The sequence below is a fragment of the Oryzias latipes genome, chromosome 16 (assembly GCF_053564925.1).
Source record: "Oryzias latipes strain Hd-rR chromosome 16, Olatipes_Hd-rR_3.1".
In the NCBI taxonomy this organism is placed as follows: domain Eukaryota; kingdom Metazoa; phylum Chordata; class Actinopteri; order Beloniformes; family Adrianichthyidae; genus Oryzias; species Oryzias latipes.
In genome coordinates, this window is record NC_136252.1 from 34162197 (window position 1) to 34189403 (window position 27207).

At 43.6% G+C, this 27207-nt stretch overlaps 2 protein-coding genes across 7 annotated transcripts in view; one reads left to right on the plus strand and one right to left on the minus strand.

The window, feature by feature from the left end:
* LOC101158883 (glucocorticoid-induced transcript 1 protein) overlaps window positions 1-14559 on the plus strand; it is a 27817-nt gene extending 13258 nt beyond the window's left edge. The window contains exons 4-9 of one of the 3 annotated variants that reach the window (XM_023963888.2): window positions 2630-2719; window positions 7105-7221; window positions 8900-9037; window positions 11277-11466; window positions 13184-13304; window positions 13420-14559. In XM_023963888.2, coding sequence (XP_023819656.1) covers window positions 2630-2719; window positions 7105-7221; window positions 8900-9037; window positions 11277-11466; window positions 13184-13304; window positions 13420-13690 — 927 coding nt within the window. In that variant the 3' untranslated portion in view covers window positions 13691-14559. The remainder of the gene's footprint in view (window positions 1-2629; window positions 2720-7104; window positions 7222-8899; window positions 9038-11276; window positions 11467-13183; window positions 13305-13419) is intronic. The other 2 variants (XM_078933638.1, XM_023963889.2) reach the window with 2 other exon arrangements.
* On the minus strand, window positions 12111-25928 carry ica1 (islet cell autoantigen 1). 4 transcript variants are annotated; one of them, XM_078933639.1, is made up of 14 exons: window positions 25597-25928; window positions 24319-24345; window positions 24075-24246; window positions 23912-23984; window positions 22851-22974; window positions 22585-22783; window positions 20039-20164; window positions 19445-19534; window positions 19279-19373; window positions 19142-19188; window positions 18844-19035; window positions 18266-18343; window positions 18041-18190; window positions 12111-13724 (listed from the first exon to the last, which is right to left on the minus strand). In XM_078933639.1, the coding sequence occupies exons 2-13, from the start codon at window positions 24330-24332 to the stop codon at window positions 18069-18071; spliced, it is 1332 nt and encodes a 443-aa protein (XP_078789765.1). In that variant the 5' UTR covers window positions 24333-24345; window positions 25597-25928; the 3' UTR covers window positions 12111-13724; window positions 18041-18068. The 4 variants fall into 4 exon arrangements, with proteins under 4 accessions (XP_078789765.1, XP_078789766.1, XP_011484140.1 ...); XM_078933640.1 differs by lacking the exon at window positions 12111-13724 and having other exon boundaries at window positions 17265-18190; window positions 18844-19032; XM_011485838.4 differs by lacking the exon at window positions 12111-13724 and having other exon boundaries at window positions 17265-18190.
* Between the last annotated feature and the right edge of the window lie 1279 nt (window positions 25929-27207).

Here is a 27207-nt window from a genome sequence, read left to right on the forward strand (position 1 = left end):
ACGGGTGTTCGTGTAGCTGTTAATTGTAAGACTTGCTTTGTGAAGTCTTCATGTTATTTATGAGAGGCAGTATTGTCATTTTGACTTTCACGTGTTTCTTCCATCTGCCGACGGTGTCGCCGTTTCCCATTTCACCCGTTTTTGTGCGTACGCCTGGGTCAGAGCTTGTGTGAAGGACCGCACATTTTCCCGTCAAGTTTGCTTTTTATAAATCTCAATTATTGCGTAGAGAGTGGCGTACGCCTTCTTTTGTGCGTACCCAACGTTTATAAATGAGGCCCCTGATGTCTGAGCAGAACCTGGAGAAGTAGTTCATGCGTTGATCTTTAGTGGACTTGACTACTGTAACCTTTTTACAGGGCAACCAAAAAAACTCCATCGGGAAACTGCAACCGTTTCAGAACTCTCACAAGGACCAAAAAGTAGAACCACATCGGTCCAGTTCTAGGGTCTTTCAGCCAGAGGACAGACTTTAATGTCCTGTTGCTGTTTCATAAAGCTTTGAATGGTTTACCACCAAAACCCAAACGAAACATAGAGAAGCTGCATTCAGCTTCTATGCTCCACAGATCTACAACAAACTTTTTCTTCCATGATCAATTTTCAAATGGTTGGCACTTCCATGTTTTGAAAAAGACACTACCCAGACGTCACTACCAGTTCCAATTCCCTCACTGATCAAATTAGGCAAATATGGCAGCGTATTTTGTACGTAGAGCCCAAATACAGACTTAAAAAGTTTGGAACACAGGAGCCCAATTTGTGCATTTACGCATGTTTACATAGACTTTTCATTGGAAAGTGGTTTTTTGAACACGCGTTTCCAAACCTTGTGTGAACTAGCATCATAATCTGGCTGCACATGAGGAGCGCACACGTATCACATGAACGGCACTAACAGACTCTTTGTGCAGGATTTTGATGGGGAGGATTGATAAAATCAAACATGCATTCGACATGTCTGCATCTCACCTCCTTCCCCCTTGTCCGTATAAGTGTTCACTACGACCTGATTGGTCTATGACCTTGATATTTTCTATTGGTCATCTGTGTGCCCCGTTCTGCCCAGACACACCTGTTGGGACGATTGGGACTACGCCTTCAAGAAAGTACTCTTATCCCTTGTGCTATCTTGTGGGGTCCAGATGACCCCACTCCCAACGTTAACATGCCTCCAAGGCACTTTAACATTGGGAGTTGGGTCATCTGGACCCCACAAAACAGTTTTGCAGAACATTTTTTCTTCAATGATTTGTGATCTTCACTGGTGTCCATGGATTACATGAAATCCTCTCCACCTTTGTCATGGTAGGGATAGCATGTCAATGTCAGGGTGGGGTCATCTGGACCCCACATGATAGCACAAGGGTTATGAGCTGATTTTCAGCAACCCGTGTTCATCCTGTTACGTAAAGTATCTGGATGTTTGGGATGGGAGCGGATGTGGATTTCCACATGCCACGATGAAGATGTTGAGACTAGCGTACACATCTGAACTACAGCGTGGCCGAACACAGACCTCCCCTTTCATCAGAGCACAAGTGACCATTTGAGGGGTCGTGGCAGCGAGCCGGCTCAGATGGCTTCCCGGGTGTTATTCCATGTCATCGGGTACGGCGATTGTCAGCGACGGGGGTTTTTGTTAGTGCCGGGTCAGACATAAGGCGCGTGGGCGGACCTTCAAAGACGTGCTGAACTGTGGGTGAAACGTCAGAAGGGCAGCGGCTCTGTTGATAATGACGAGGAGGTTAGTGGTTCCAAACGAGCCTATCAAACCTCCTCAGTCCTTTCCCGTTTTTGCATTCATTTCCATAACTTAACCGTTTCTGGACAGAACTGCCTCTATGCCCTGTGACAGGGACTGTTTTGTATATCAGCTGCATTATTTGACTGGTTTACAAACACCTTTTTAGATTCTCTTTGCATTTGTATTCTGGCGAGGTGGGTTTTTCGGTAAAGGACGGCGGTTGACATTTTTTAATCTGCTTTTATTGGGGTTTAGTGGATTTTATTGCTGGTGGTTGGAATCTTCTGTGATAGATGTCTCTTTGGCTGTCAGAGATGTCTTCTCTGCATGTATGTATGAAGGTGATTTAATTATTTTAAACCCAGGGTTTTTTATTTCAAGTAAAGGCTGCTGGATTTAGTCGTCTGTGTGTGTGGAGTCTGCGGACAGAAAGCGAAGCCGGCGGCTGGGTTTGTGTGAACCCGGATCATTAAAAGATGAATTATTATTTATTATATTTGTTTCTGTTGAGTTCTGCGCTTTTCCTCAGGGACCCATGACTTGTCCACACTTTCCATTGATTCCACCTTTGCAGCTTTACTTGTGAACACGCCTCTCATTATTCATCTTTCTCTGCTGCTTTTAGGTTTAGTTCTCGCTTACGTCCTCAGGGATTTTGTGATGAAGCTTCAGGTTGGCCAACGAGGCTCTGGAAGAAAAGCGTCTCGTGGGTTTTGAAGGCTTTTACAGGGCAGGTTATCTTGGCTTGTTTGCATTTGGAGACCTCTGTTTACATATGATTTGTGTTTTTATTTTTTTTCAATGGAGATTACAATAACTGGGGGGTTCATCAGCGGGATCAGTGGCTGGAACTGACGGTGAATGTGGTCTTGTTTGTTTTAGACTCCAGGTCTCTGGAATGACGAAGGAGCAGAGCTGGGAAGTCCTCACCAGCGGTCGGCCTCGTGGGGCAGCGCAGACCATCTCAAGGAGGTATTTCTCCTCCCGACTTCATTAGAAGTTCATCAAAATTCCAAACAGAGAGTGTTAGCTCTTTGATTTATTTAAAATTTATCACATCTGCAAGAGTGGAGAACAGCCATGTCTGCTAATACTTTTTTCATTCTAGCTTGTTTTTCGTGAGAAAACCTTTCCTATTTGGAGATCAGTCAAACAAGAACATAACGATCAACATAATGTGTTAGCTCTTTGTCTCAGCTGATATGAAGTTTTGCCACCCACATCACATACAAGCTAGTTATGAAAATGGCTAGAAGATGAGACCCGATGCTCTGAACTCTGTTCTCAAATAGTTGTGCAAAGATCCTCTATGATGACAGGCATCACACTCTACAGCAGGGGTGGGCAATTATTTTGACTGGCGGGCCACATAGGGTTCTAAAATTGTATAGAAGGGCCGAAGTGAGAAAGAAATACCATGGAATCTGGATGAAAACATTTGGATTGAAAGTTATATTTTAAAACAGAGCATTTTAGAGTTTTTAGGTTAAAACTTTTGTTCTCATTTTAGAGCCAATTGCACCAACGGCTTGATGTACCTCATGTAAAACTTGGAGAAATGCTGCGTTCATGTGGCGTTTGAATGATGGAAGAATGAAAAAAAACAAATCTTCCAACACCACATGGATGCTAGAGCGGAGTCCCCAAACCTTTTCTTGTGAGGCCACAAGAACTCTTTATCTTTAAACTTATTTGATCTTTCTTTCATTGTAAAGCCATATAATAAAGTTTTATTAATTCATGATCCTTTTAATAAAATAAATAACACTATTTATGTAATAAAAAATGACCAAATAACTGTGATTTTCAAAGACCAAAAGTCAGGAAAAGATATACTGATACATTAAAAAGAAAAACCAATAAATAGTGGATCTTCTGCCGTCATTTTCTCGCTTTGCACTGAAACTGAGCAGCTGTGTCCTGCACGTCTGTTTCTCATCCAGTAATTATGAAAAAAGCATATTTCCATGTCTTCTGCTGCAGCTACGCATATATCTGTGTTACTTTTTCACCAGTACAGAGTTCCCTCGTTTATTATAGGAGTTACATTCTAAAAATAACCGTCATCGGTGAAATCCACGGAGTCTGATTACAGACGTTTATGGCCGTAAAACTCCTCACTGCACACTTTCTACACTTTTCTCAGACAGACATGAACATTTTCACTTTTTAAATGCTCAAACCTTCATAGAAATTAGGTCCAGGATCTTAGAATAAAAACAAAGATCTGATCGATCACAGATTTCTGATCTGAGGAGATCCGCGTTCCTGTACAGGAGACACGCAGGAGATTGATTGACCAGGTCTCCAGCCAATCAGGACACAGAACAGGGTGTGCTGTTTAAAAAAAGCAGCACAATTGCTCTAAAATAATTGGCTAACCAGGGAAAGATGAACTGCGACGTAGAAAGGAAAGACTGTCTTCTGTTCTGTTAGACAGAGAATTTAGAGGGTTTCAGGTTGGAGCACAGACTGCAGAAGGAGGGAAGAAAATGTCACTTTCTATGCAGGCCTTGATCGTGTGGCCAGATAAAAATAAAAACATGGGTCTCTGATATTGGTCAGTGGGCCGGACCAAACATGGCCGTAGTTTGTCCACCCCTGCTCTATAGGAACGTCCAAACCAAATGCAATTTGGCCATCAGCTGCGTCTAATTTCAACGTTAAGTCAACGAGTTTCCACTGTAGCATTCTGAGCGGCGTGACACTCCAACAGCAGTAAAAAAACAAAATTGATGCATGTCAAATTTTTTGCCAGGTGGCACAATGTTTCCAGAGTTGAAATATCTAAACTCTGGTGAAGCGTCGCCTCATGTCAACCAGTCAGAAAGCTGGCGTTGATCCGTGACGCGTTGATGTGATCAGTGGCTGAAGCCCAAAACCAACACGGAGGAGAATCTGATCGTTCTCCTCCTGAACCCTGTGATAATTTTTCTTATTTTGTATCACGACGATAATAAATGATAGAATGATTCAGGCTAGCGTTTCCACTCAAAGTGGGACCGTCACGGACGCCATGATTAGGCAGATTGTGTAGCTTTGTGTCATAGTAGTGCGACTACAGCAAAAGTGAAGCCATCGACAACAACAATGGACGGGAATGTTTGTATTCCTGCCGCAGACCTTTGTTTGTTGCAGGCATGTTTTCCTGATTCACACTTGCGAAGACAACAATTGAGTGTTTGGAAACGTCGGCGCTGGTTTGGTGCTTTCTGTTGTCATAGTGGCCTTCCACCAATCTACAGGTTTCATGGTTGACGACGGTAGCTTCGTACCTAACCGGTCTGTTCCATTTTAAACCAACAGGGGCCCAGACATGGTATGGTTGGGTCACACTCAAAATACTGTACCGTACCACTCTGTGGAAACAGGGCCTTGTCTTTCAGGACAAGTCTTGATGGTTCTACAACTGCTAAGCCGCACCACACTATCATGCTACCACCTCCGTCACTTTGTTTGAGGTGTTCAACTTCTTTGAACTTCTAGAAAGCTCCTCTATAATCTCTCGAACCCACAATGATTTTTTTCCCACCAAAGTTTTGACTTTGTGTTAAATGTGAGACAAGGTTTTGTGTTGTTTTAAACATTTTCCCCCGTAGACTGACATCATCAGTTCAGTTCCGCAGTGTCTTTGCATACTTTATTTTGATAAATCCGCACACAAAAGAATAAAAATGGAACAAGCACATTTGTGACTATTATAACCCTGAAAGTTTTTATTTTGAAGGTTGGTTGGTTTACTTGTTTGTCAGAGTTGGATGGAAGTCAAAATGTTCCTTTACGTAAAGACTTTTTACCCTCCTGCTTATCTGCTGGGTTTGATGGCCAACCAAGCAACTGCATAGTTATAGGACTCTTCAGACCATAATCTAAATTTATCCCCCCTCTTCCCCAAAGTGTAGGGCCGTGTACATCTCATTATGGTCTGTTGTTTCAGAGGAGCTGAAGGTTTTATTTATTTATTTTTAGATCAGACACTTTGGAGTTTTATCCCATCTTTCTGACTCCAGGGTTTGTATGGCGTATACTTATTTAGCACTTTCTACCTGCTTTCAAAGGCCCAAAGCGCTTTACAGTCACACACACATTCACACACTGAACACTGCCGCCAACCTTCCACCAGAGGCAAGGTGGGGTTCGGTGTCTTGCCCAAGGACACTTCAAGGCAGAAATCGAACCTGCAACCTCACGATGATGGGTCTACCTCCCTACCCCTGCACCACGGCCGCCCACACAACTCTCTCTGCACAAGAGACTACCTATTCTAGGAAAGTCTTATTTTGTCAGAAATCCTCCAACACTGCATTAGGATAGGTTGAACTTTAGGTAATAATAAACCCTGAAATGTTCCTTTTGAACATCTTTGGCGACTGTCCTGCAGGAAGTCATCAACTAATTGTTTCCAGCTTCAAGGACTTTTGTATAAACAACTTGGTTTCCTGTTGCACTGAATAGAAAAAGGTGCGATAAAGCTGAACCACTGCTGCACCACTTCAAACGCCTTATTCCACACCGTCACGGAGGCTAAGAATGGTGTCATTTGAGCTTTTAATGACTTTAGTTTATAATGTCATCCACAGAACTCATTTATGCAGTTTTGGACCTAAAAAACATCATGTAATGGCGTGTTTTATTTAAAAACAACCTCAGGAACTTCCTGGAGCAAATGCTTTTCTCACATGATTGTCAAAATGTTAACATGATAAATCCCTTTAAATCTTTCTTACGGCCTCGTGCTGGATCCAGGCCTGCTAATAAAATTTAGATGCCATCTTTCCGCGCTCCAGGCCTGTGCAATCAAAATAGGAGACTAGTTTGCATCAGCTCTTTTTTTTTCTTTCTTTCTTCTTCTTCCGTCCAAACTGCTTGGACTTGTCGTCGCGGCGGCGAACTGAGTGTGGGAGGACCTCTGTGAAAAGAGCCGGTCTTTGTTGACGGGGCTGTCAGGAATACCAGATCAGCGCTGAAGACCGCACCTTTGTCTGCACAGCACAACTGCGTCTGTTCGTCTTACAAAGAGCATCCTGTTTTTAGGTTTCACCCACTGACTTCACTCGCTTCATCATCCACCCTTCGCTGCCGCCGCCGCTGCTGCTGCATGCACTGCTCTGGCTGCAGAGTGTGCTTGCCTTAATACTAAAAGAAAGAAAAAAGTTGACATTCCAGGCATTTTATCTAACGTTAGAGAACTGGTAAATCATTTGGCCAAAGTAAACACTTCAGATCTGTGAAATCGTGTTTTTGTCCGATTATGTCTCTGTAAATATTTGGTTGGTTTGGGGTTTTTCCAGCCTTAAATGTGAATTTCCTCCACTCACTGAAATCTGCTGAACTGTTTTTTTTCTTTTTTAAACCAGCAGATTGCAAAGCTGAGGCTGCAGCTGCAGCGCAGCAAGCAGGTCACCCGGCAGAGCAAAGACCGCGATCTACAGCTTCCCCAACTGTCGCTGCACGGAACCGCCGGCCAAACGCAGGTGAGGCTCCGACTCCGCCCACGGAGAGACTCTGACGGTCGCAGGGGGCAGGTAAAGATGAGGCAGCATGAAAGAAACCGAACGGCAGAACTAAAATCCACGTCGCCTCCATCAGTAAAAACGAGTTCTTAAAGCTGTAATTCAAAACGCCGTCGTCTTGGTAACCGATGAGCGACGACACCAAGTGTCAGGAGAGGAGAACAGGTCTGGACATGTTCTGCTCTGCTCCTGTTTGGGCTGTAAATAAACACTAGAACCCTGTGGTGGCACACAAACCCCCCAATGCTGAAAGGTTTTTATTTGAATGACAAGTATTCTTCTTCTAAGAAATTTTAGCAAAAAACACATAGATGAATCAAATCTAGTTATTTTATATATTGGTTTAAAATAAAATAAAAGCTATCTTCTTGACATAATTACTCTAACTGGAGGTGTTGGGGGCGAAAATCAATCACGATATTTCACTTGGTGATACATGTAACAATTCAAAATGCTGTGATATTTATTTATCAATGACTCTTGTTTTCCACTTTAACCCCCGACTGCTAGCTGGCAGCATCGCACACTGAGCCTCTTTGAGCAGCTCTACAACACACAAAACGACAACAAGATCTCAGCGAGAAGCAGCTCATTATATATGCAGTCATCCTTCACGGTTCCTGTTGTTATGAGGCATGCAACACCTACACAACCACATTCATTTTATGTTTGGTTTTTTATATACCGGTACACTAAAAAAAGTATTTTGTTGTGTAAATCAGACAATGTTGAATGTTCTCTCTAAGAACAAATGTGTCTCCTCACCAAAAGAAAAGCAACATGAACTTGCTGGGTAAGAGCAACTGGAGATACAGTTGCAGTGCTTAACGTTGTGATCATTAAACAAAATAAATGTTGCCTTTTTAATTACAAGAAAAGCATTTTCATATTAAAGTCATTTTTTATTTTATAGTCGTACTCTTCAAAAAAACAAAAAATTGTTCCGTACAGTCTTTGGATCTATATCACGATACATATCATGAGACACACCCCTCACTCCCACCGTATATTTTCCAATAGTAGCCCTGGCATTTATGCAACATTGCCCGGTGTTCATAGAGACGGGCGTCTATTGGAGACCGCCGTCACAGGAAGAACGGCGATGGCTAACGGGTTCATTTTGTGGTGAAAGTCAGTCACAAAATGGGAAGCCTGTAACACAAAGACACCTAGCTGCTGTCCTCCATTTGTTTTTGGCAACCAAAAGAGACGGTTGTCATGGAAACCAACGCTGCCATGGAACCTGGTGCGTTTGCACGTGCTCAGATGCAGATAGACGGCAGGAAGCGTCTGCTTATTTAGGAGATATCTACAGGAAAACTCTAGAAGACATTGACTTCATACTTTTACCTGATTATCTTAAGAAACTTGCTAACGATTCGGTTTTTTCGGTCGACTCCTCGTTTGGTTTTAAAAGAAAGACCCTCTCGGTGAATCATCTACGACTGGTGTAAAGAGGAAGCCGAGTGTCAGTGAAGGACCGTTTTCTGTGCGTCTGATGCAGAAAACGTGATTCGGTTCAGACGTTCCACTGCCCTGTGCGGGAATGGAACCGGACACCGTTTGCTCTAAGGCTCGTGGACGTTCCAATAACTGGCCTCCTCTCCCCCCTTTGTTTCTGGTTCTCCTCTGTCTGCAGCACAAGGGCACTACAGCAGCTTTCCCCGCCGCACCTTTGACAAAAACCCTCATCTGCAGAGTGCCGAGCAACGTGGAGGGCATCAACCACGAGCTGGAGAACGTCTTCATCAGAGAAGACTGGGAGCAGGGCATGCAGGTGCTCAAACCTTCACGCAGTCTGTGGTTGTTGTCATGATCGCCATGGTGTTTGGAAACCATCAGCAGAGCCTCACCCTCATTGAACCTTCATGATGGATGTCTGGCTTGTGATTCTGGTTTTTCTCGTGTTGTGAGAACCAGGAAACCAAAGAGACGTTTCTACAAACATGTGCTCCTGTGGCAGGATTCTGACCTGTCCTGCCACAGATTTTTACTCAAACCTAAAAGGATCAGGAAACACACTTTAGTCATCACCTGTTTTAACCTCGTAATAATAAAAATAATTATTATTATTTATTATTATTTTTAAAGTGACAATTACAGTTGCATAGAAAACACGTTAGCTTGTTACTTTAGCATAAATCCTTTTAAATTTGATTCTGTTGGGTTAGGTTATATAGACTGTGTTTAAGTCCTAATGTATATTTGCCCATTCCGATATTTCTAGTCCGATATTTCTAGTCCGAATAAATGCATTTGCAAGACATACAAATAAATACATTTTTATTTTAATAATAACGTTTATGCTCTCGGGCGTGAGTTTGACACATGTGCTGTAAGAGGTGCCTGTTTAAGTCTGTATACATTTTAAAAACCCACTCCGATAAAAATTGTATTTTTGTGGCATTTTCTCTGATGATGGATATTTATGAAGAAAATTAAGCTTTAAATGGCCACTATCCTGCTTCTCTTTCAGAGTAAACTATGATCAAATATAACCTTTGGCACACCATAGAACTTTTTTTATGAAACAGTTAATTTCTCAGCTCATTTTCCTACCTAAATGTAAGACGACTCGATCTCTGAGGATCCGCCTTTCTCTCCGCCCATTTTATGACATCATCCTACAGACAAACAACATCCGAACTTTTACAAAGATCGATGTTCAGATTGTGCAAAGAAAATGAAATCGTTTAGCCGATCACTGCTAGCTCCACAGAGAAAGAGCATGTGTGTTAGCCTGGGGGCGGAGTTGGCAGCACAGACTCTTCTTGGAAGGGGCTGTTCCTCACTTTGTGATGTCACAATATGAAAACCTGCTTGTTTAAGTGGATTGGGAGGGGCGGGTTCTCACAGAACAGGTTTTTAAAGGAATACTCAGAAATGCGTCAATGGATCAAAATAACTCTTTGGAGTAATTTTTCGTGAGGAATGAACATTATAACACATTTAGAAGTGTGTTATAGGGCAGGCCCGCCCCCACTTCCCCTCCTCATTAAAGGGGAGGGGAAGTGGGGGCCGGCTTGCTCCGTGAACAATAGTCATTTGTTGACAAACTTCTGTCGTTCACCAGAAATCCTGTCCTAAAAACCGACAAAGGTTTTTAAATTTGGGCTAAAAACAGCATAATTATAATTAAAGGACGACTGGAAACCCTTAAAAAACAGATCAAAAGATGTTTAAACTTTTGAAAAGTTAAAGAGATCAAAATCTCATTTATTGTAAAGCTCCAAAACTACTTTTGTTTTGTTCTGGTGAAATTTTTACGTCTCTGGTGATTATGGATAAACTGAGTTGAAACTTCATTGAAATTGAGTTTTTCCGTTCATCACCAACAGAGTTTTCTCTGAAATTGTAATGATCTCACAAAACGTTATTAACAAAGAGATGCTGAAACTGAATTTGTTTTTTTAATGATTTCTGCTTCAGGGATTTATTGTTTTAGTTTACAGGAACAAACTTTCAGAAACTGGGGGGGTTGGAAATGGTTTCAGTTGCGTCTGTAGTTCAGGAAAAGGAGCTGAAAGTTTTCAACCGTCTGTCAAGTCGTGAACTGAATGTTGAAATTGTTCTGTTTTCTCAGGAAAACACATTTAGCCCGTCATGCAGTGATTCCTAAACCAAACCTGGATTATTATTGAGTCAACTAAACACAAGGAACCAGTTCTACTAGAATTTCTAGAAAATTCAAACACTTGAGACTAACTGGGTCTCTTGAGGGAATCGATGGATTTGAATCTTTTCTCTGGTTTTTATCCAGGCTCACAAATGCATCAAAATGTGAATAAAAAATGAGTTTTAAGGCTTTTTACTATGATGTTCATGATGTAAACTTTGATCGCTGCTGGAAGGAAATACCGACTCAAAGCTGTGGCAAACACGCATTCACGTGTGTGTGTGTTTGTGTGTGTGTGCGCGCGTGTTTTATAAATTAAAGTTTGATTTGACCTCAGTTTTGAGTGCGTGTGGACGCCTTCAGTCAAACCGTGACCTCTCCTCCCTTACCGACCTCACAGGCCATGGAGGCGGTAGACGGACGCCGCCCTCCCTTCCCCACCCACCGCCACAGCATTGGCGGGAACACTCGGGACACGGACACTCAGGCTCCCTCCAGCGGCGACTCCAGCCCGTCGCCCCGCCCCTGCAGCGCCGACCTCCTGCAGTCGCCTGGCGGAAGCCCCTGCTCTGCAGAGGACACTGATAAAGGTGGGTTTTCGCATCTCCAGACGACATGGTGACCTTCAGCTTCCTGCTTTTACTTTGAAAGTCTGGAATATTCTGAACCATCTTCAGATTTTATACAGATAAATCTGGAAACTTTGGAAGATGCTGTTCCAACCAGCCATTATTCTGAAGGTTCTTCTTCCTGCTTTCATGCTAACACAACAGTTAGGAGTCAGCAGGAAATGAATCCGTTTGTTTCTCGGTTCCTCTGTTTAAGCTGCAGTTAAAGAATCTGAAGCCTTAATAATATGATGTTTAGACATTTTTGTTGTTTCATCGCATTTGAGTTTAGCTGACCTTCAGTCTCAGGGCTCGACATAGCCATTTGTCCGCTGGCCCGGTCCTGTTTTTCGAGCAGTACGGACCACAAGACTTTATTTTTTACTTGTCCGCTCGGGCCACTAAAATATCTAACAATTAATACATTTTTCACTTTTTACAATAAAGTATATTTTGCGAAAACGTGTAGATTTACCTCGTGTTTATAATTCACTTTTTCTGCTAGTCCTGTGTTCAGACTTCAAGGGTTTCTATGGGAAACCTTTTATCACTCTTCTCCTCCTCTCCCGCCTGCGCGCGCGGCTGTCACTGCCGAGCACCACGCAGCACGCGCTCACTCAATTTCTTTTTCAAACTTTATTGAATGTAACAATTCAATACTAAACAATGTTAAACAGCAACAACGAAGGAACAAGCCAGTGGGTTATTATTACATTTTAGGCAGATATATTTAAACTGACACACATATCAGCGCGCCCCCTGGTGGTTTTTAACCGCGATGATCATAAATCCAACACCGTCACTGAAGAGACACTGAAGCATGTCAGAGATGTGGAAGACATGGCAGGAATAGATAGGAATATGTTAGATGGAGTGACGGGTGGAATTAGTACTATGGATAGCAAGATATTTAATGAATGCATTGAAGACGAAACTGTATGCACTAAGCTTTAAGCTGAATGTCAAAGAATCAAAGGCAACTCAAAATACCTGAATCTCAGACTCAAATGGAGTATAAGGTCAAACTACTTAATTTTGTTTTTCTTTACAACACTGTAAGCAGTAAGTATTTCTAGTTAGCTGAATGATCTCAGTAATTTAATTGTATTTAATTTTTCAATTATTTAACTTAATTAGGTAACTAAAGTAACTAAAAAGTAAATGTAACTTTGCAACAGTAACAAAAAGCAGAACCTTAAGGCAGTCAGGGCAAAAAAGTCAATAAAACTTCTTAACTATTGATTAGGAACAAATGTGAAATAGCAGTGATTAGAAGCACCATGAAAACTTCTTAACTAGTGTTTCCTACTTCACTCCAGTGCTCTCTTCAAAACATCTGAAACAGACTAGAGCAGATTTAAGTTTGATATGCTCTATTTTTAGTCATTGAAAAGTGTATAAATAAGTGCTAGATGTCACCAGAATGCACCAAATTGCACCATATTAAAATTTTCCGGGGGGGCATGCCCCCGGACCCCCCTAAAGTTGCAAGCACCTGCGGAGCGGCGGGTCTCGCTGTGCGCGGTGTCGGGCCAGTAACTTTCAAAAACTACTGGCCCTGTGGGCCAGTGCAAATTTCTGGGCTATGTCAACCCCTGAGTCTGGATGCAGATCTTCTCTAGAGACATAAAAACGGCATCTGCTTTCAGACGTTTGGTATTTTCAAAGTAAAAGCTGAATCTGCTCTTTGCGTCTCCAGAAGGCGTCTGCAGTTCTCCTCTCCCCAAGTTTGCCACGTCCCCCAAACCCAACAACAGCTACATGTTCAAGCGGGAGCCCCCTGAGGGATGCGAGAAGGTCAAGGTGTTTGACGAGTTGATGTGAGTGTCTGTGCTGCCTCTTCAAAATTATAGACCGTTCTGCGATTTTCCAGAGTGAGGTCAGAGGTCAGGAGGGAGGGGAGGGGTTCTGATTGGTTTCTCTTGGTGTCTTCAGGTCTGGAAAATCCAAAGGCTTCCCGCTCTTCTCGTGTCCCGACAAAAATAAGGTGAACTTCATTCCGAGCGGCTCTGCCTTCTGCCCCGTCAAGCTCCTCTGCTCCTCCCTCTTCTCCACCGGCTCCGGTCTCCATAGCAACAGCTCTCAGGTGCTGGCAGGAGACGGGAGCGCCGACTCTAGGGGTGGCGGGAAATCTGGCATTGACGGTCAGAGCCCCGAAGCAGAGGCGGGGAGGGACGGCTCAGCACAAGTGCTGCTCACCAGCTAGTTCTCAGGTATCCACGACCACACCTGTCAGGTGACTGGTTATTGACAGAAGACAAAACAAAAAAAGGAAAAACAAATGAGCAAAAAAAAAAAAAAAGTTGCACTCTGATAATCCTAACGTTAGCCAGCAGGGGGCGCTCAAGGCCACCGAAGAACAGCATCCTGTCTCCACAAGCTCTTTTGCTCCTGAAGATTGAAGGATTGCACCTGGCCTTTGGGCGGAGCCTCACCTCACCCATCACTAACCTGACCCCGCCCCCATGTACCACGAGACCAACCATAGCAGGTTTAGCTTCATTTTTCCATTTAATAGAAGTTACGCCTTTTTTTTTTTTTACATTTGTCTGAATGTATTTGTAGCACAAAGACGGCATCAGCTGCCTCGGTTCAGACCCGAACCTGAACAAACTGCTTTACGAGCGACCAATCTTAACCCCCCCTCCCCAACTACTGCTCAGGTCATCCAGCTCGCTTCGGCGCCTTTCCGCGGTCCCCGCCGCATTCTCTTTTGGTTCACCGAGGAGCGGCGCCGCATCCCTGATGGTTCCTTTTCTGCTGTTAGATACCAAAGCAAACTCCACAGCAGCCGATGGACTTTTCTCCGGACAGAGGGAGGGTTTTTGTGCCAGAATGTTTGTAGGATTCAGCAGAAAACGCCACGTCGTGTGTGTTTTCAACAGCACTTACATGGAAAAGATAATCACAACGTTTCCTTCCTTCAATCAGAAAAGTGCAATTTGATTTTCTGAGCAGAATCGAACTCCAGACGTGGGAAACGTTTCAGTTTCAGACGCTCCAGACTGGCAGCTTCCTCCAGAAGGTTGCAGGTCAAACTGTCCTCGTCTCCCAATAAAGAAAACGACAAACTTCCTTCTGTGTTGAAATGTGTTGTTTTTTTTTAGGACACATCTGTTTACATTTATGCAGAAGTTCAGAGAACATTAAGGCAGTTTTCTGGTTTGTATCCCTTGTGCTATCCTAGGCACTTTAACGTTGGGAGTTGGGTCATCTAGAACAGTGTTTTTCAACCAGTGTGCCGCGGCACACTAGTGTGCCGTGCCGTGGAAAATTGCCCTCATTAACTGATCAGTTTTTTTCACCTGAGACAACTGGCCAAGGTTAAACCTCTCCTCTCCCGCCATGACTTTGAGATTTTAATCCATGCTTTTATTTCAACACGTTTGGACTACTGTAATGCTCTCTATGTTGGGCTTTCCCAGAAATTACTTGCTCGTTTGCAGTTAGTCCAAAATGCAGCTGCCCGTCTTCTAACTGGTACACGGAAACAAGAACATATCACTCCCATTTTAGCATCTCTTCACTGGCTCCCAGTTCGCTTACGCATTGATTTTAAAATTCTCCTATTTGTTTTTAAATGTCTCCATGGACTCGCCCCAAAATATTTGTCTGACCTGATTCAGGTGTACAATCCCCCCCGCTCCCTTAGGTCAACAAATCAGACACAGCTGGTCGTCTCGAAGACCAGGAGAAAACTGAGAGGTGACCGAGCCTTCTCAGTCTTCGGACCAAAAATCTGGAACGAATTGCCCCTGTACCTCAGACAGATAAACTCACTCAGTATTTTTAAATCTACTCTTAAAACATATTTTTTCACTTTGGCTTTTAACTGAGTTGGAATCCGGACCTATTTTATGTGTTTTATGCTTTATATTTTCATGTGCTTTTATTAATTTTTGTATTGTTCAGCACCTTGGTGAACCTTGTTCTGTTTAAAGTGCTTTATAAATAAAGTTGAGTTGAGTTGATCTAAAAACATTTCCCATCTCCAGGATTTCAGCTCTGTGTTCATCCAAACAGGCCCTGATAAAACACTGAGGAGTTAGGAATATAAAAGATCTTAAAATACTTTTTCTTTGCGTTTATTTTATTTTATTAAAGACATTTTGATAAGAATGACCGTACCGCGATTCAGCTGCAGCTCCGGCTGTATTTGGGAAAAGTCCCGCCCCTTTGACTGTCTCCACCAATCATTCTTGAGGGGCTTAATCACATGTCATCAGTCTGACCAATCGGAAGTGGTTAAAGTCTTCACTTCCTTGTCCCGATTTAGCTCGTAAAGTCGCTCAGTTCTAACAAAAATACCAGCTAAAGCTCGTCTTTAGCGGTGAAGCTTTCCACAGAATCCGGTGTCAGACCGTGGAACAAGTGAACAAAAGAATGAAGCTCCGAAAAGCGATCTCCGCCGGCCGTTTTGTGCACTACATCTCCCATGATGCATTGGGTTGTGAGAGTGACAGGGCACAAGGAGATCTGTCGTTAGACGTCTTGAAACCAACGAACACACATCAAACTATTTTTTAAATCTTCTAACTTAACTTTTATTGCATCTTTTAGAAAAAAACAGCTGCAGTTTCCAGCTTTTTCTTCAACAATTATCTCAAAAATGCATGTGAGATTGTGGAGGGGCTGTAGATCAATACAGACTATGAGTTTCTCCTTCTTTTTTTAAATTTTTGGATGCTGGTGTGCCGCGGGATTTTTTTTAAGGTTAAAGTGTGCCGCGGCTCAGAAAAGGTTGAAAAACACTGATCTAGACCCACTAGACAGTTCGCTGAACCTTTTTTCTTCAATGATTTGTGATCTTCACTGGTGTCCATGGATTACATGAAATCTTTCCACATTTATCCACCTTTGTCATGGTAGGAGAACACGTCAATGGAAGGGGGGGGGGTCGTAGGATGGCCCAAGGGTTAAACGGGGCAGCATGCAAAACAAAGGACATGGAGAAGGAGCGTGGATGCTGCAGGAGGCCGCAGACAAGTGATGTGCGGTCAGGTGAGGCAAGTGAGGCACAGCCTCACCTGTCGTCATCGTGATAAAATGGAAAAGGGTAAATCAAGTAAATAATAATTTCCACTGATCTGTGTTAACCCTTGTGTTATCTTAGATGACCCCCCCTTCCATTGACGTGTTCTCCCTGGATAAAGGTGGAAAGATTTCATGTAATCCATGGACACCAGTGAAGATCACAAATCATTGAAGAAAAAAGGTTCAGAGCTCTGTCTAGTGGGTCTAGATGACCCAACTCCCAATGTCGATGTGGCTTGGATAGTGTTCTATGTCTATATATATGTCTATAAATAATATTCTCTGTAGGACAAATATGTTCTTGTTAGTATTTTATAAACTGTTAGCTGCTGTTGGATGAATGGTAAAATATTCAGTTCTTTCATTGTGAATCTGACTGTGCCTCACCATCCATCAACCTCACCGCACGTCATCGCCGCAGAGGTCAGAGGAACACGGAGCTGTAGCGTCACGCCACTCATGCTAGCTTCAAAGAAAGCAGCGTTCAGGCAATGAAAAGTCTGTGAAAACGTGCGTCAATGTGGGTTTCGGGTTTCCGTGTTCAAAACTCGTGTCGCTAAACAAGTTTCTCTGTCTGTTTTCAGGCTCCGTGTACAAAACACGCCGCCATTGAACACGCGCTGAAAGTTAAACTAGTTGAACTTTGACCAGTCAGAGTCTTGGATTTGGTAGTGACGAACGCGTAGCGTCCTCTTGAAGGCACGGAGAAGCAAATAGTTTATAAAACAGATCACGGAAGAGAAATGAATAATTGCATTTATTTTATTTCCCGGTTAGATTTAGACGACGCCCATATATGGAAAAAAGCCCGGAGCAATATTCACGACATTCCAAGCCTCTTCCAGCTGTCGGTGCACACGCTAGCCACCGGGTCCAGTGTGAACGCCAAATGCCCCGCGCGAGCATCGCTTCATGGTTCCTCCACCAACAGCTGCTCGCTCTGAGGGAAACCTTGAGGTTCTGCCTCACTTTCAAGAACTTCAACTATAAAACAGGACCACACCGCCTCATGGGGCTCTAAATTGATCTGCTAAGATGTTTTCAGCAGGAAAAATGTATTTTTTCCCGCCTAAACGGGATCTTTTATGTTAGGATGATGGAAAAAAAACTGATCACTTGTCATCAGCAGCCAGGAACTAAACTGATTTCAAAAGGGTTTCATTCCTGTTGTAACCCTTGTGCTATCCTAGGCACTTTACCCTTGGGAGTTGGGTCATCTAGACCCACTAGACAGTGCTCTGAACCTTTTTTCTTCAATGATTTGTGATCTTCACTGGTGTCCATGGATTACATGAAATCTTTCCACCTTTATCCACCTTTGTCATGGTAGGGAGAACACGTCAATGGAAGGGGGGGGGTCATCTAAGATGGCACAAGGGTGACTTAATGGGCTGCTGGGATTGGTCAAGATGGTACTCTGAAGACGTCTTAATGAAACCATCGATCCACATAAACGGAGGCGGCTCCTCCTCTGGCGTGGAAGACGACGGCACAGTGACGGCCATTTGCGTTCAGAAGGTACCGCTTGACCGAGGGATGCTGGGAAGGAGCTACGCCATGTGGAGGTCATGCTCGCCGCTGGCTCTGCCCACCGCGTCTGGATTGGAGAGCGGGTCCAAGTCTGCGAAGAGGTTGAACCACGGCGAGCGGTCTGTGGTCACCGCCGCTGCTTCTGGTGTTCACAAACAAACCGGAGCTTAACGTGGAGATTCAGGTAGAAGTGGTTTGTTGCAGAACACGATCCTACCTTTAGCTTTTGAAGAGCTCTGACCGGCTCCTGACGGGGTTGCCTGGGCGACGGGCTTTGGGATGAGGTCATTCCAATCTGAATGAGATGCAGATTTGGATTAGTGGCAGAAGAAAGGATCCATTTTGACTGAATGTTCTGATTATTGCACAGATTAAAGCACGCTTCAGGTGGGTTTTTTTTATCTTTACTATCTTAGTGGCCTTGAGGTAGAGTGTCCGTCCGGAGTCTGAAAGGTCGTGAGTGAGCCAAGTGATTCTTCTCAAAACGGGACTCAATGCCTCCCTGCTCAACACTCAGCATTGATGGTTTTAAACCATCGAATGAATCCCGAGCGCCGATTACCCCTCCCCCAGAGGAGGGGTCAATATGTTGGAGATACACCTTCGTTACCACGGATACCGAGTTTGTTTGCACTAATCCGCAGCCTAAAGGCTTTCAACAAAGTGTTTTATTCGCCGGTTTCCTTGAAACTGTTAGTTACTCCCTCGTTAACTGGAAGTGAACGTTTCTTTCTAATAGAAAATGATTGATGGACATCAAAGGTTTAAAAAGAAGACGTGATCTGTGGTTCTGACCTGTCGAGGAGGACAAACTCTGATCCAGCAGCTGTGACGGCAAGAAGCTTCTTTTCGGGGGTCCAGAAGAGGCGGAGCTTGCTCCCTCGTCTCCAAAAACCTCCATCCACTCCTGGGAGAAGCTGTCCTCGTCGGTGGACAGAGAACCCAGGATTTCGCTTAGGAGGGCCAGGTTGTCCTTCTCCTCCTCCTCTGCATATCAACACATGAAGTCTGATGAAGATTTTGCTACTGAAGAATCCATCAGATGCTCTTCGGTTCTTCAGCATTTGTGGAAGTTCTCGGTTGATGCTTTCACCTTGTTCAGGCTTGTCGCAGGATTCTCCGTTTGACAGCGAGAAGAGTCTGGAAACACGAGGAGAGAAAACTGGTTTCCACGGTTGGAACAGAGCAGGAGGTTCTCCCGGTCCAAACCAGCATCAGCTCCACACTCACAGCTCGTCTGCGGCCTCCTCCTCCTCCTTACTTCCCGCTTCACCTTCCTTCCTGGCTTCCTCCTGAGCCGACCTGCCCGTCACTTCCTGTGTGTCCTGGAAGAGAAACCGTAGGGCTGTTGGCGGCGCTCTGACCGTTCAGCTTGGCGAGCCGACGCCTCCTTCACCTTCAGCGGGGGGAGCTCAGACGGTCGGAAGCTCTCGTGGATGGCCGCCATGTTGCGGGACGTCTTCTCCCAGAAGTGCAGGAGCGTCGTCTGAAAGTAACACTTTTTTTCACAGATCTTTGGGGATAAATGTTGTCAGCTAAGATCTGTGAGTAAAAACACGACACGTGTGCGTCTACGGAGACCGAAGAGGTTCAAGCTACTGAAACTGCAAATTAAAAATATGAACTGATTTGACCAAAGAAAATAAACCTCAATTAGCAAAAAACAAATGTGTTTTACCCAAAATTTACTTACCAAAAAACAAAAACAGAAGACTTTTCTTTAAAAATATTGTAAATTCAAAGGAATAAATAAATTCCACCTCTAATATTTAACATATGACTTGTTAGCGTTTGATTCTAAATAAAATTATTTTGTCATTTTAATTTATTAAATATTTTAGGATATTTTGTGATCAATCAAAATGTAGTTTTTAACCTGATTTAATCACTTAATACATTTTATCTGTAAAAGTCCTGAATTTTTTGAAAGCCTATTCTTTTCCTGCTTTTATTCATCACGTGTGAAAAGGTGAAAACAGCTGACGCTCACCTGGTAGGTTGTCAAAACGTGGGACAGGAGGTTACAGCGGCTGGCCCCCAGCAGGTCCACCTTCTGACACACGTCGTTCTTCAGCTTATCAAAGCTGGCTTTGGTGGAGCGGACCTGGGCTTGAACCTGCAGCACAGACGGACAGAGTACTCCTGATCGCTGCTGCCCTCTAGTGGTTAAAAAAAAAGCTTCACATGAAATCAGCAGCAGCTTTATGGAGTAATATTTATGCCACCACATCGCAAACAAAACTTTCTAAGTTCCAATAAAATATGAAATATTTGCTTTCAGATACTATTTTTGCTCCGGAGGATTCACAGATCACACACAGGCCTGTTGATTGAATGTAATGTCTGCAGATGACATTTACAGTTTAATTTACAGTTTCAGGAGATCCTCAGCCACAAATTCACAAATCTGACTAAATAAAAAATAATCTATGCTAAAAAATAAAGTATGAATTTTTAAAAAATGATTAAAAATGAAATTTTCTTGTTTCAAAGAGACAACATTGAGGATAAAAGAGCTGGTTTGGCTTCTGAGCCTCTGTAGTAGAGGGCTGCATTGGGATTGGGTCCCGCCGGGTCCCGCGGGACCCAACGCAAATGTCGCGGGATTGGGCGGTTTGAATTGTACTGCGGGCGGGAGCGGGCGGCAAAAAAAAAACTCTCCGGGATCAGTTTTGCCATGAATATCTCATGAATATATAATAGTGGACTACATTAGGCTGTGCGGCTGTTGGAGTCTTATGTACTGAAGCTCCGTGAAGGCACCAGGTAGAGACGCCCAATGGCCACTGTCATCTAACCTGTTGTTGGGGGTGTGCAACGCCCCGCCCCGCCTCTTAGAAATTGTGTTCTTTAAAGCCTGATACCGCGGTCGCGTATGGGCGGAGCTATCAGCTAAAGTTCTGGTCTGATCGCTGCATGGAGCGATGTGTGCATCAATGCATGGTAGACACTGAGAATGTGGAGAGATCAGGTTTATTATTTTAAAGAGTTCTGCTTGATAATCATGTTTCCATGTGTGAGTTCATAAAATCATCCCAGAGAAAGTCTCTGCTTCAACTCCCGCAGTGAAAGCTGCGTCTCAATCTGACGCCGTGTTTCCATCTCTCTGACAGAGTTTGAAGCCAAAGCCCCTCCCCCGCCTCTTTACCTGCTTTTCCTCTCTACCTGTTCACCTGTTCACATCCTCTGCAGCTTAGAGTTATTTTCCCCGCGCTCCTCACTGTCTCCTACACAGAGAGCGCAAAATACGGTCATAGCAGGTTAACACGTTAGTCGGAACGCTCTAGCGCAACAGAAGGATGAAAGAGCTGTCAATCTATCTGGCAACACTGCGCGGGATAAGGAAGAAGCAGAGGTTTCCTGACAGGGACATGATGTCAGTGGATGAAGCAGAAAAGAACCTCAAACGAGGTTCATCGTGTTCAGATCTGCGTGCCAATGCCCCACTGAGGCGCAAAACAGCAAAAACGGGAAAAGGCTGAAGCTAAAAAAAAAAAAAGTATTTTTCCGTCAGGAAAAAATTAATTCATAGATTTTCAGCTCTGTTGAACCATTACAATGTTTTTCTTCCTGCAAATGACTTTGACCTGCATCTATCCCAGCTGGTTCAGCGCGCTTCAGGGCGTCTGTCTGCGCGCGGACACACGCACACTTTTTTTACCGAACAGGATTTGTGAAAATATATTTAATGATTATGTTGCACATTACACAAAAGAGGAATGCATGAAAAGATGAGACTGGAGGAGGGACATAAATCTCTTTAATAATATCAATAAAAATACGTGTTTTTTTCTGCGGGACGGGAGACAATACAAAATCAATGCATCTCTATTACTGTGCGGGACTAAATTCTATGAGTTTTGCGGGTGCGGGCGGGAGTGTAACGCATACGTTGCGGGAGCGGGCGGGATTGGTCAGAAATTTGGCGGGTGCGGGCGGGAGCGGGATGAAGAAAATAGTCCCGCGCAGGGCTCTACTCTGTAGCAGACCCCATGTTAGATGAATACGGCGATTTGATTGGTTAGAATCTGGACCAATCAGCAGCTGCTTCATGGCAGCTTTGTCACACTAAACTGAAACTTATGGGGGCAAAATCAAAGATAGGAAAAAAGCGAGATTAGACACAATGCATGCGAAAACACTCGTTTCACAAACGCAAAAATATTTTTTTGAAAGAAAAAAAAACAATTTTGAAGAAAATAAAAGTTTTTAAAAACAAAAAAGATTTTTTTCAAAGCAAATATTTAATATTTTCAACAGCAACTTAGAAAGTTTTGTGTGCGACGTGGTGGAATAAACACTCCATACAGCTTGGGAGGAAAAGCTGGTTCTTTGGAGAACTTTTGGAGATTATCTTTATTGTTTTGTAAAGTCTTCATTCCACCTGCAAACTTTCTCTTCTGACTGGATCTTTTGTTTCTCAACATTTTCTGTTGTTAACCTCTTTTTATCTCGTTTATTTGTTGTGTCTGTGTGGAAATGTGGAGGAAATCTGACATTGATTTTAAATCGAGGTTGTTACGAAAGGATACGAACCTTACGGAACTTCTCCATCTGCTTCTGCGTGTCGGGGTCCAGCTCCTGGGACACGTCCTTCATCCAGAGCAGGGCGCCGCGATACTCGGTGCGGGACTGCTCCATGCGGCTCACGGTCAGCCACGTGTCCGAGATGGCGCGGTAGCGGAAGGTCTCCACCTCCTGGTACAGGCGACACAGCGGCGTCCGTAGAGCCATCCTGCAGGGCGGAGCGTGAAGATCAGTCGACCCGGACGTTGAGAAGGTCGTGACCCCAGATGGCTCACCTCTGCTGGGAGGAGAAGCACAGGGCCTTCCCCGAGGCCTGCATGATCTTCCCGGCCCTGCTTTTGTCCTGAGAGCCCTGAGAGCGCAGGAACCGGCCCAGATCGTTCTCCTCCTGGGACAGAACTGAACAGGCAGTGTTGTGATCAGAGATCAAAGCAAAAAACATGAAAAGACTGAGGAGTCCCGGATTCTGGATCCACTTATGGATCCTGAGCGACCACAGGACCTTCAGGATCAACCAGCTTTATGGAGTCTCTAAAGAGTGCCTGTTTACTGAATGGAAATCTGAACTAATGACACTTTTCGCTGTTCTAAAAGTGATGAGTCATGGTTACACTGAGCTGCCTAGGCTCAACATGCTGGGTTTGATTCTAAAAGAGAAGAACAGAGGCGCCGAATGCTGAGGATGGAGCACCATCAGCTGCTCAGGTTGAACTGAACCACTTTTGCTCAACAGTGTTTCCATCAGCATCTTGTTTAGTGGAGTCCCACAGGGTTCGATCCCGGGCCCACTGCATGCATCAGCATGACGCCGTATGCCGATGATGCTGAGTTGTATTCTAAAGAAAGTGAACAGAAAATCTTCATCTTCTGCGGTCCTGACACCTGGTCTGAACTGGACTAGCTGACCGACCTTCAAAGCTTTTGTGTGTTGGAGAAACACCTTCGTTACCACGGAAACAAAGTTTGTTTGCACTAATACGCAGCCTAGAGATTTTCAACGAAGTGTTTGAGTGGCAGTTCCCTTAAAACTGTTAGTTACTCCCTCGTTGACATTTCTTTGATCCTAAACAACCACAGAACGTTCAGGAAGTTTTGGAGTCTTTAAAGCGAGTCTGTTTACTGAGTGAAAATCTGAACTAACGACTCTTTTCTTGGTTCCAAAAGTGATGAGTCATGGTTACACGGAGGCTCAACATGGTGGGTTTGATCCTAAAAGAGAAGCTCAGAGGCGCCAAATGCTGAGGATGGAGCACCATCAGCTTCTCAGGCCATTGAGGAAATCATCAGGTTCCTCCAGAAGAACCTGAAACATCCGAGTTCCCGCTCAGGAACTTACGACAGATCCTCCTCTGGTACTGCTCGATGACCTTCAGCAGCTCCATGCAGGTTTTCTGGATGGAGTGGAAGACCTGCAGAGGACGAAGAACGCTTTGGAAGTCACATGACGGCTTAGATCAAAGATTCCCCAGCATCAAAGACGATCGGAACGCTCTCCTCACCTCCAGCTTGGCGTCCAGGTTGGCGTCCGACGCCACCACATGCTCATCCTCCTTCTTCCCCGTGACTCTGATGAAGGTCTGCTTGGTCTTCCAGTACTTCTGCTGGAACTTGTTCACCACAGAGGAGTCTTGGCTCTGCACGAAGCGGTCGAAGTATTCTCTGGAGTAACCGCTGCAACGACAGGAACCACAGTTCTACGAGGGCCGTCTCCTCTGAGAAGACTGGGAGCAAAGCGGTACTCACAAATTCCCCTCCATCTTTCAGGTCGACCTGCGGAGAAGAAACAACGGCGTTCAGTCCCGATGTTCTGCTGGGTCGTGGGTTTAACGGAACTTTTGATAAAACACTGAGGACGTGACGTGGGATAAAAAAATAAATGAAACTCTTCTCTGGTGGACATGAAAGTCTAAAGAGGTTTAAATTGACTTAATGTTCAGCTGTTGAAGGAACTTTGGATGTCAAAGAGACGGCATTAGCCCTTATGCTATCTTGTGGGGTCCAGATGACCCCACCCTTACTTTGAGGTGTTATTCCCGCCATGATAAAGGTGGAAAGATTTCATGTAATCCATGGACACCAGTGAGGATCACAAACCATTGAAGAAAAAAGGTTCAGAGCACTGTCTAGTGGGTCTAAATGACCCAACTCCCAACGTTAACGTGCCTAGGATAGCACAAGGGCTTTAGGCTGCAGTGGGGGGGGGAGGGGGTTATCTGCCCTCAGAATCAATGGAAGGTGATGAGAAAAAACAGGAACCACGAGGTCCAACTCCTCATGAAAGGTCCGCATTTATAGCCACACGTGTCTCTGCAACAAACCACCAAAGTGGTCCGATCAGAACCCCCCCCCCCCCCCCCCCCCCCACAAAGCTAAAGTCCTCCCCAGACTGGATCTGATGCCCTCAGCGTTTCCCATTGAAACTGAAACACAAAGTTCTATTTTTACAGAAAGAGTCAGTTATTTGAACCCTAAAAACCCCGAATCTTCCAGAATCGTCTGCTGTTTCAGGGAACTTTCAGCCACGAGATTCATCAGAACGTTTGTGTTTTTCTATCAGCGGCGTCAGAAAACGGTTTTACTAAATTCTCATATTTAAAATCTTTTTTTTAATATATTATTTCATTTGTAAACAGTGGAAAAATCCACTTTATAAAGTTAAATTAAATAAAAAAAGAATTTAATGAAGAAACGTTTTTTAAATTGTTTTTTGGCTTACGTAATTGAATAATTTCAAAAGATAAATCAGACTAATCTGAAATGTTTTTGTAAACCAAAACATCCGGACATGCGCAGGAAAGCATCACTGCTGCGCGCGCGCCATCATCAGAGAGCTCGCGCACGTCACGATTCACGTTTCTGAATCTAAAGGCGAATCTAGAGTTAAAAAGCCGCCAACAGCGGGTTCGTTTGACGGACGGTTCGGCCGCTGAGGAGCAGGTGGTTCGGCGTCGCGTCGGCTCCGCATCGCTGGACTCACTGTGCGGTGGCCTCGCTGCGGGGCGGGGGGTGGGCGGTACTCACGAGCCTCAGCCCGCGGGACAGGACCGCGCGCGGCGTCACCGCATCGTCAGGCTGGACGGTCCGCTGCGGGGTATCCGGGTCTGTGTCCGAACCAGAACCATCGACTGTTCACGGCAGGGACGCACCGCTGCTGACGTCATTCTCCTCAGCATCACAGGGGCGCATCCAAAGGAGGCCCCGCCCCCGGAAAAAAATATCCGCCTAAACCAAACAAAACCTGAGATGAAAACAAAATCTGAAAAATGTAAATGAAAAATCTGTAAAAGCACAAAAGCAATAGGTCCTTCCGAAATACACGGTTGAAACGACACAAGGCGGTCTATTTATGGTTCAGATCGGATCACAGATTTCCCAAGATGCATCACGTTGTAGTCCTAAGATCATGGCAGTATAAATCTGCTGGTACTTTTTGTAATGCTGGAATTTGTAAAATGTTATTTTAACAACAAATGTCTTTAAAATAATTCATATTTCTTAAAACAAACAAAAACTTTTTTTGAAAAAAACAAAACAAAAACAAATGTTTCCAAAGAAACTCTTGTTTTTAACAAACACCTTTTCCTGTTTTGTTTTATTTTAATTTTACACCCAAGTTGATGATTTTGCATTTTTGTGCTGACAAGAGTTAATCTTAAATTAGATTTGAAATGGTATTTTTTTTAACTATATTTACTTTTTCATTTCCTCACCGCAGAAACAACAAAATGTCTTTTATGATGAAAATTCTGTTTGTATGTTGGTGTGTGTATGTGTGTGTGTGTGTGTGTGTGTGTATGGGTGTGTGTGTGTGTGTGTGTGTGTGTGTGTGTGTGTGTGTGTGTGTGTGTGTGTGTGTGTATGGGTGTGTGTGTGTGTTATCAGTGAAATTTTAAATGTAAACGTGCAAACATCTATCAACAACAGACCGAGAGGCTGACTTAATAGAACATTTTCCAGAAAAGTTTTGGTCAAAAACATGTTTTACTTTTCCAAAAGGTTTTCAGCAAAATGATGGTTAAATAAGGACGTTTTTTTTTCATAATTCAAAATAATATTCAATTATCAAATCACAATTTAATTTGCAATTTGATTATACAATTTTCTATTTAAAATTCTAATCTTACATTTCTAAAACTAAAATGTTAAATAAAAGCAAAATCAGTTGCATCTTAAATTGTCCTGTAAGTTTTTCTCCATTAATTTAAATAAAAATGCATTTTGCAATTACAATTATTGTCAGAACTTTATTTCAAATGAAATTAAGAGTAGCTTCATATTTCTTGTATTTTAATTTAAAGTGGTGTTTTTGAATGGAAGCGAATTGGATAAAAAAAAGTTATTTGTTCTAATTTGTTGTTTCTTGTTGTAAAATGTTCTGGAAGTTTTAGTTTATTTGTTGATTTTTGTTCGTGGAGATTCAGAAAACAAGTTTTTCTGAAAATGGGATGCAGCTGTTCTGAACTTTGCCTTGATGTTGATGACGTTTCAACTTTGTGGTCTATTTAAAGATATTTCTGAAAGGATTTTGAAGATAATATTTTAGTTTTTGAATAAAATACTTCCCCAACGTTTTGCTCTGTAATGTTAAGCAGGAAGATCCGAACTGGGGGGTATTCCAGGAAGCATGTTTAA

What these genes read in the sequence shown, in the direction of transcription:
- ica1 (XM_078933639.1), bottom strand. An exon ending in ACCTGGACGCCAAGCTGGAG is followed by an intron (nt 23,985 to 24,074) that starts GTGAGGAGAGCG and finishes CGTCCTCTGCAG; the next exon opens with GTCTTCCACTCCATCCAGAA. An exon ending in AGATGGAGAAGTTCCGTAAG is followed by an intron (nt 20,165 to 22,584) that starts GTTCGTATCCTT and finishes TCTGTGCTGCAG; the next exon opens with GTTCAAGCCCAGGTCCGCTC.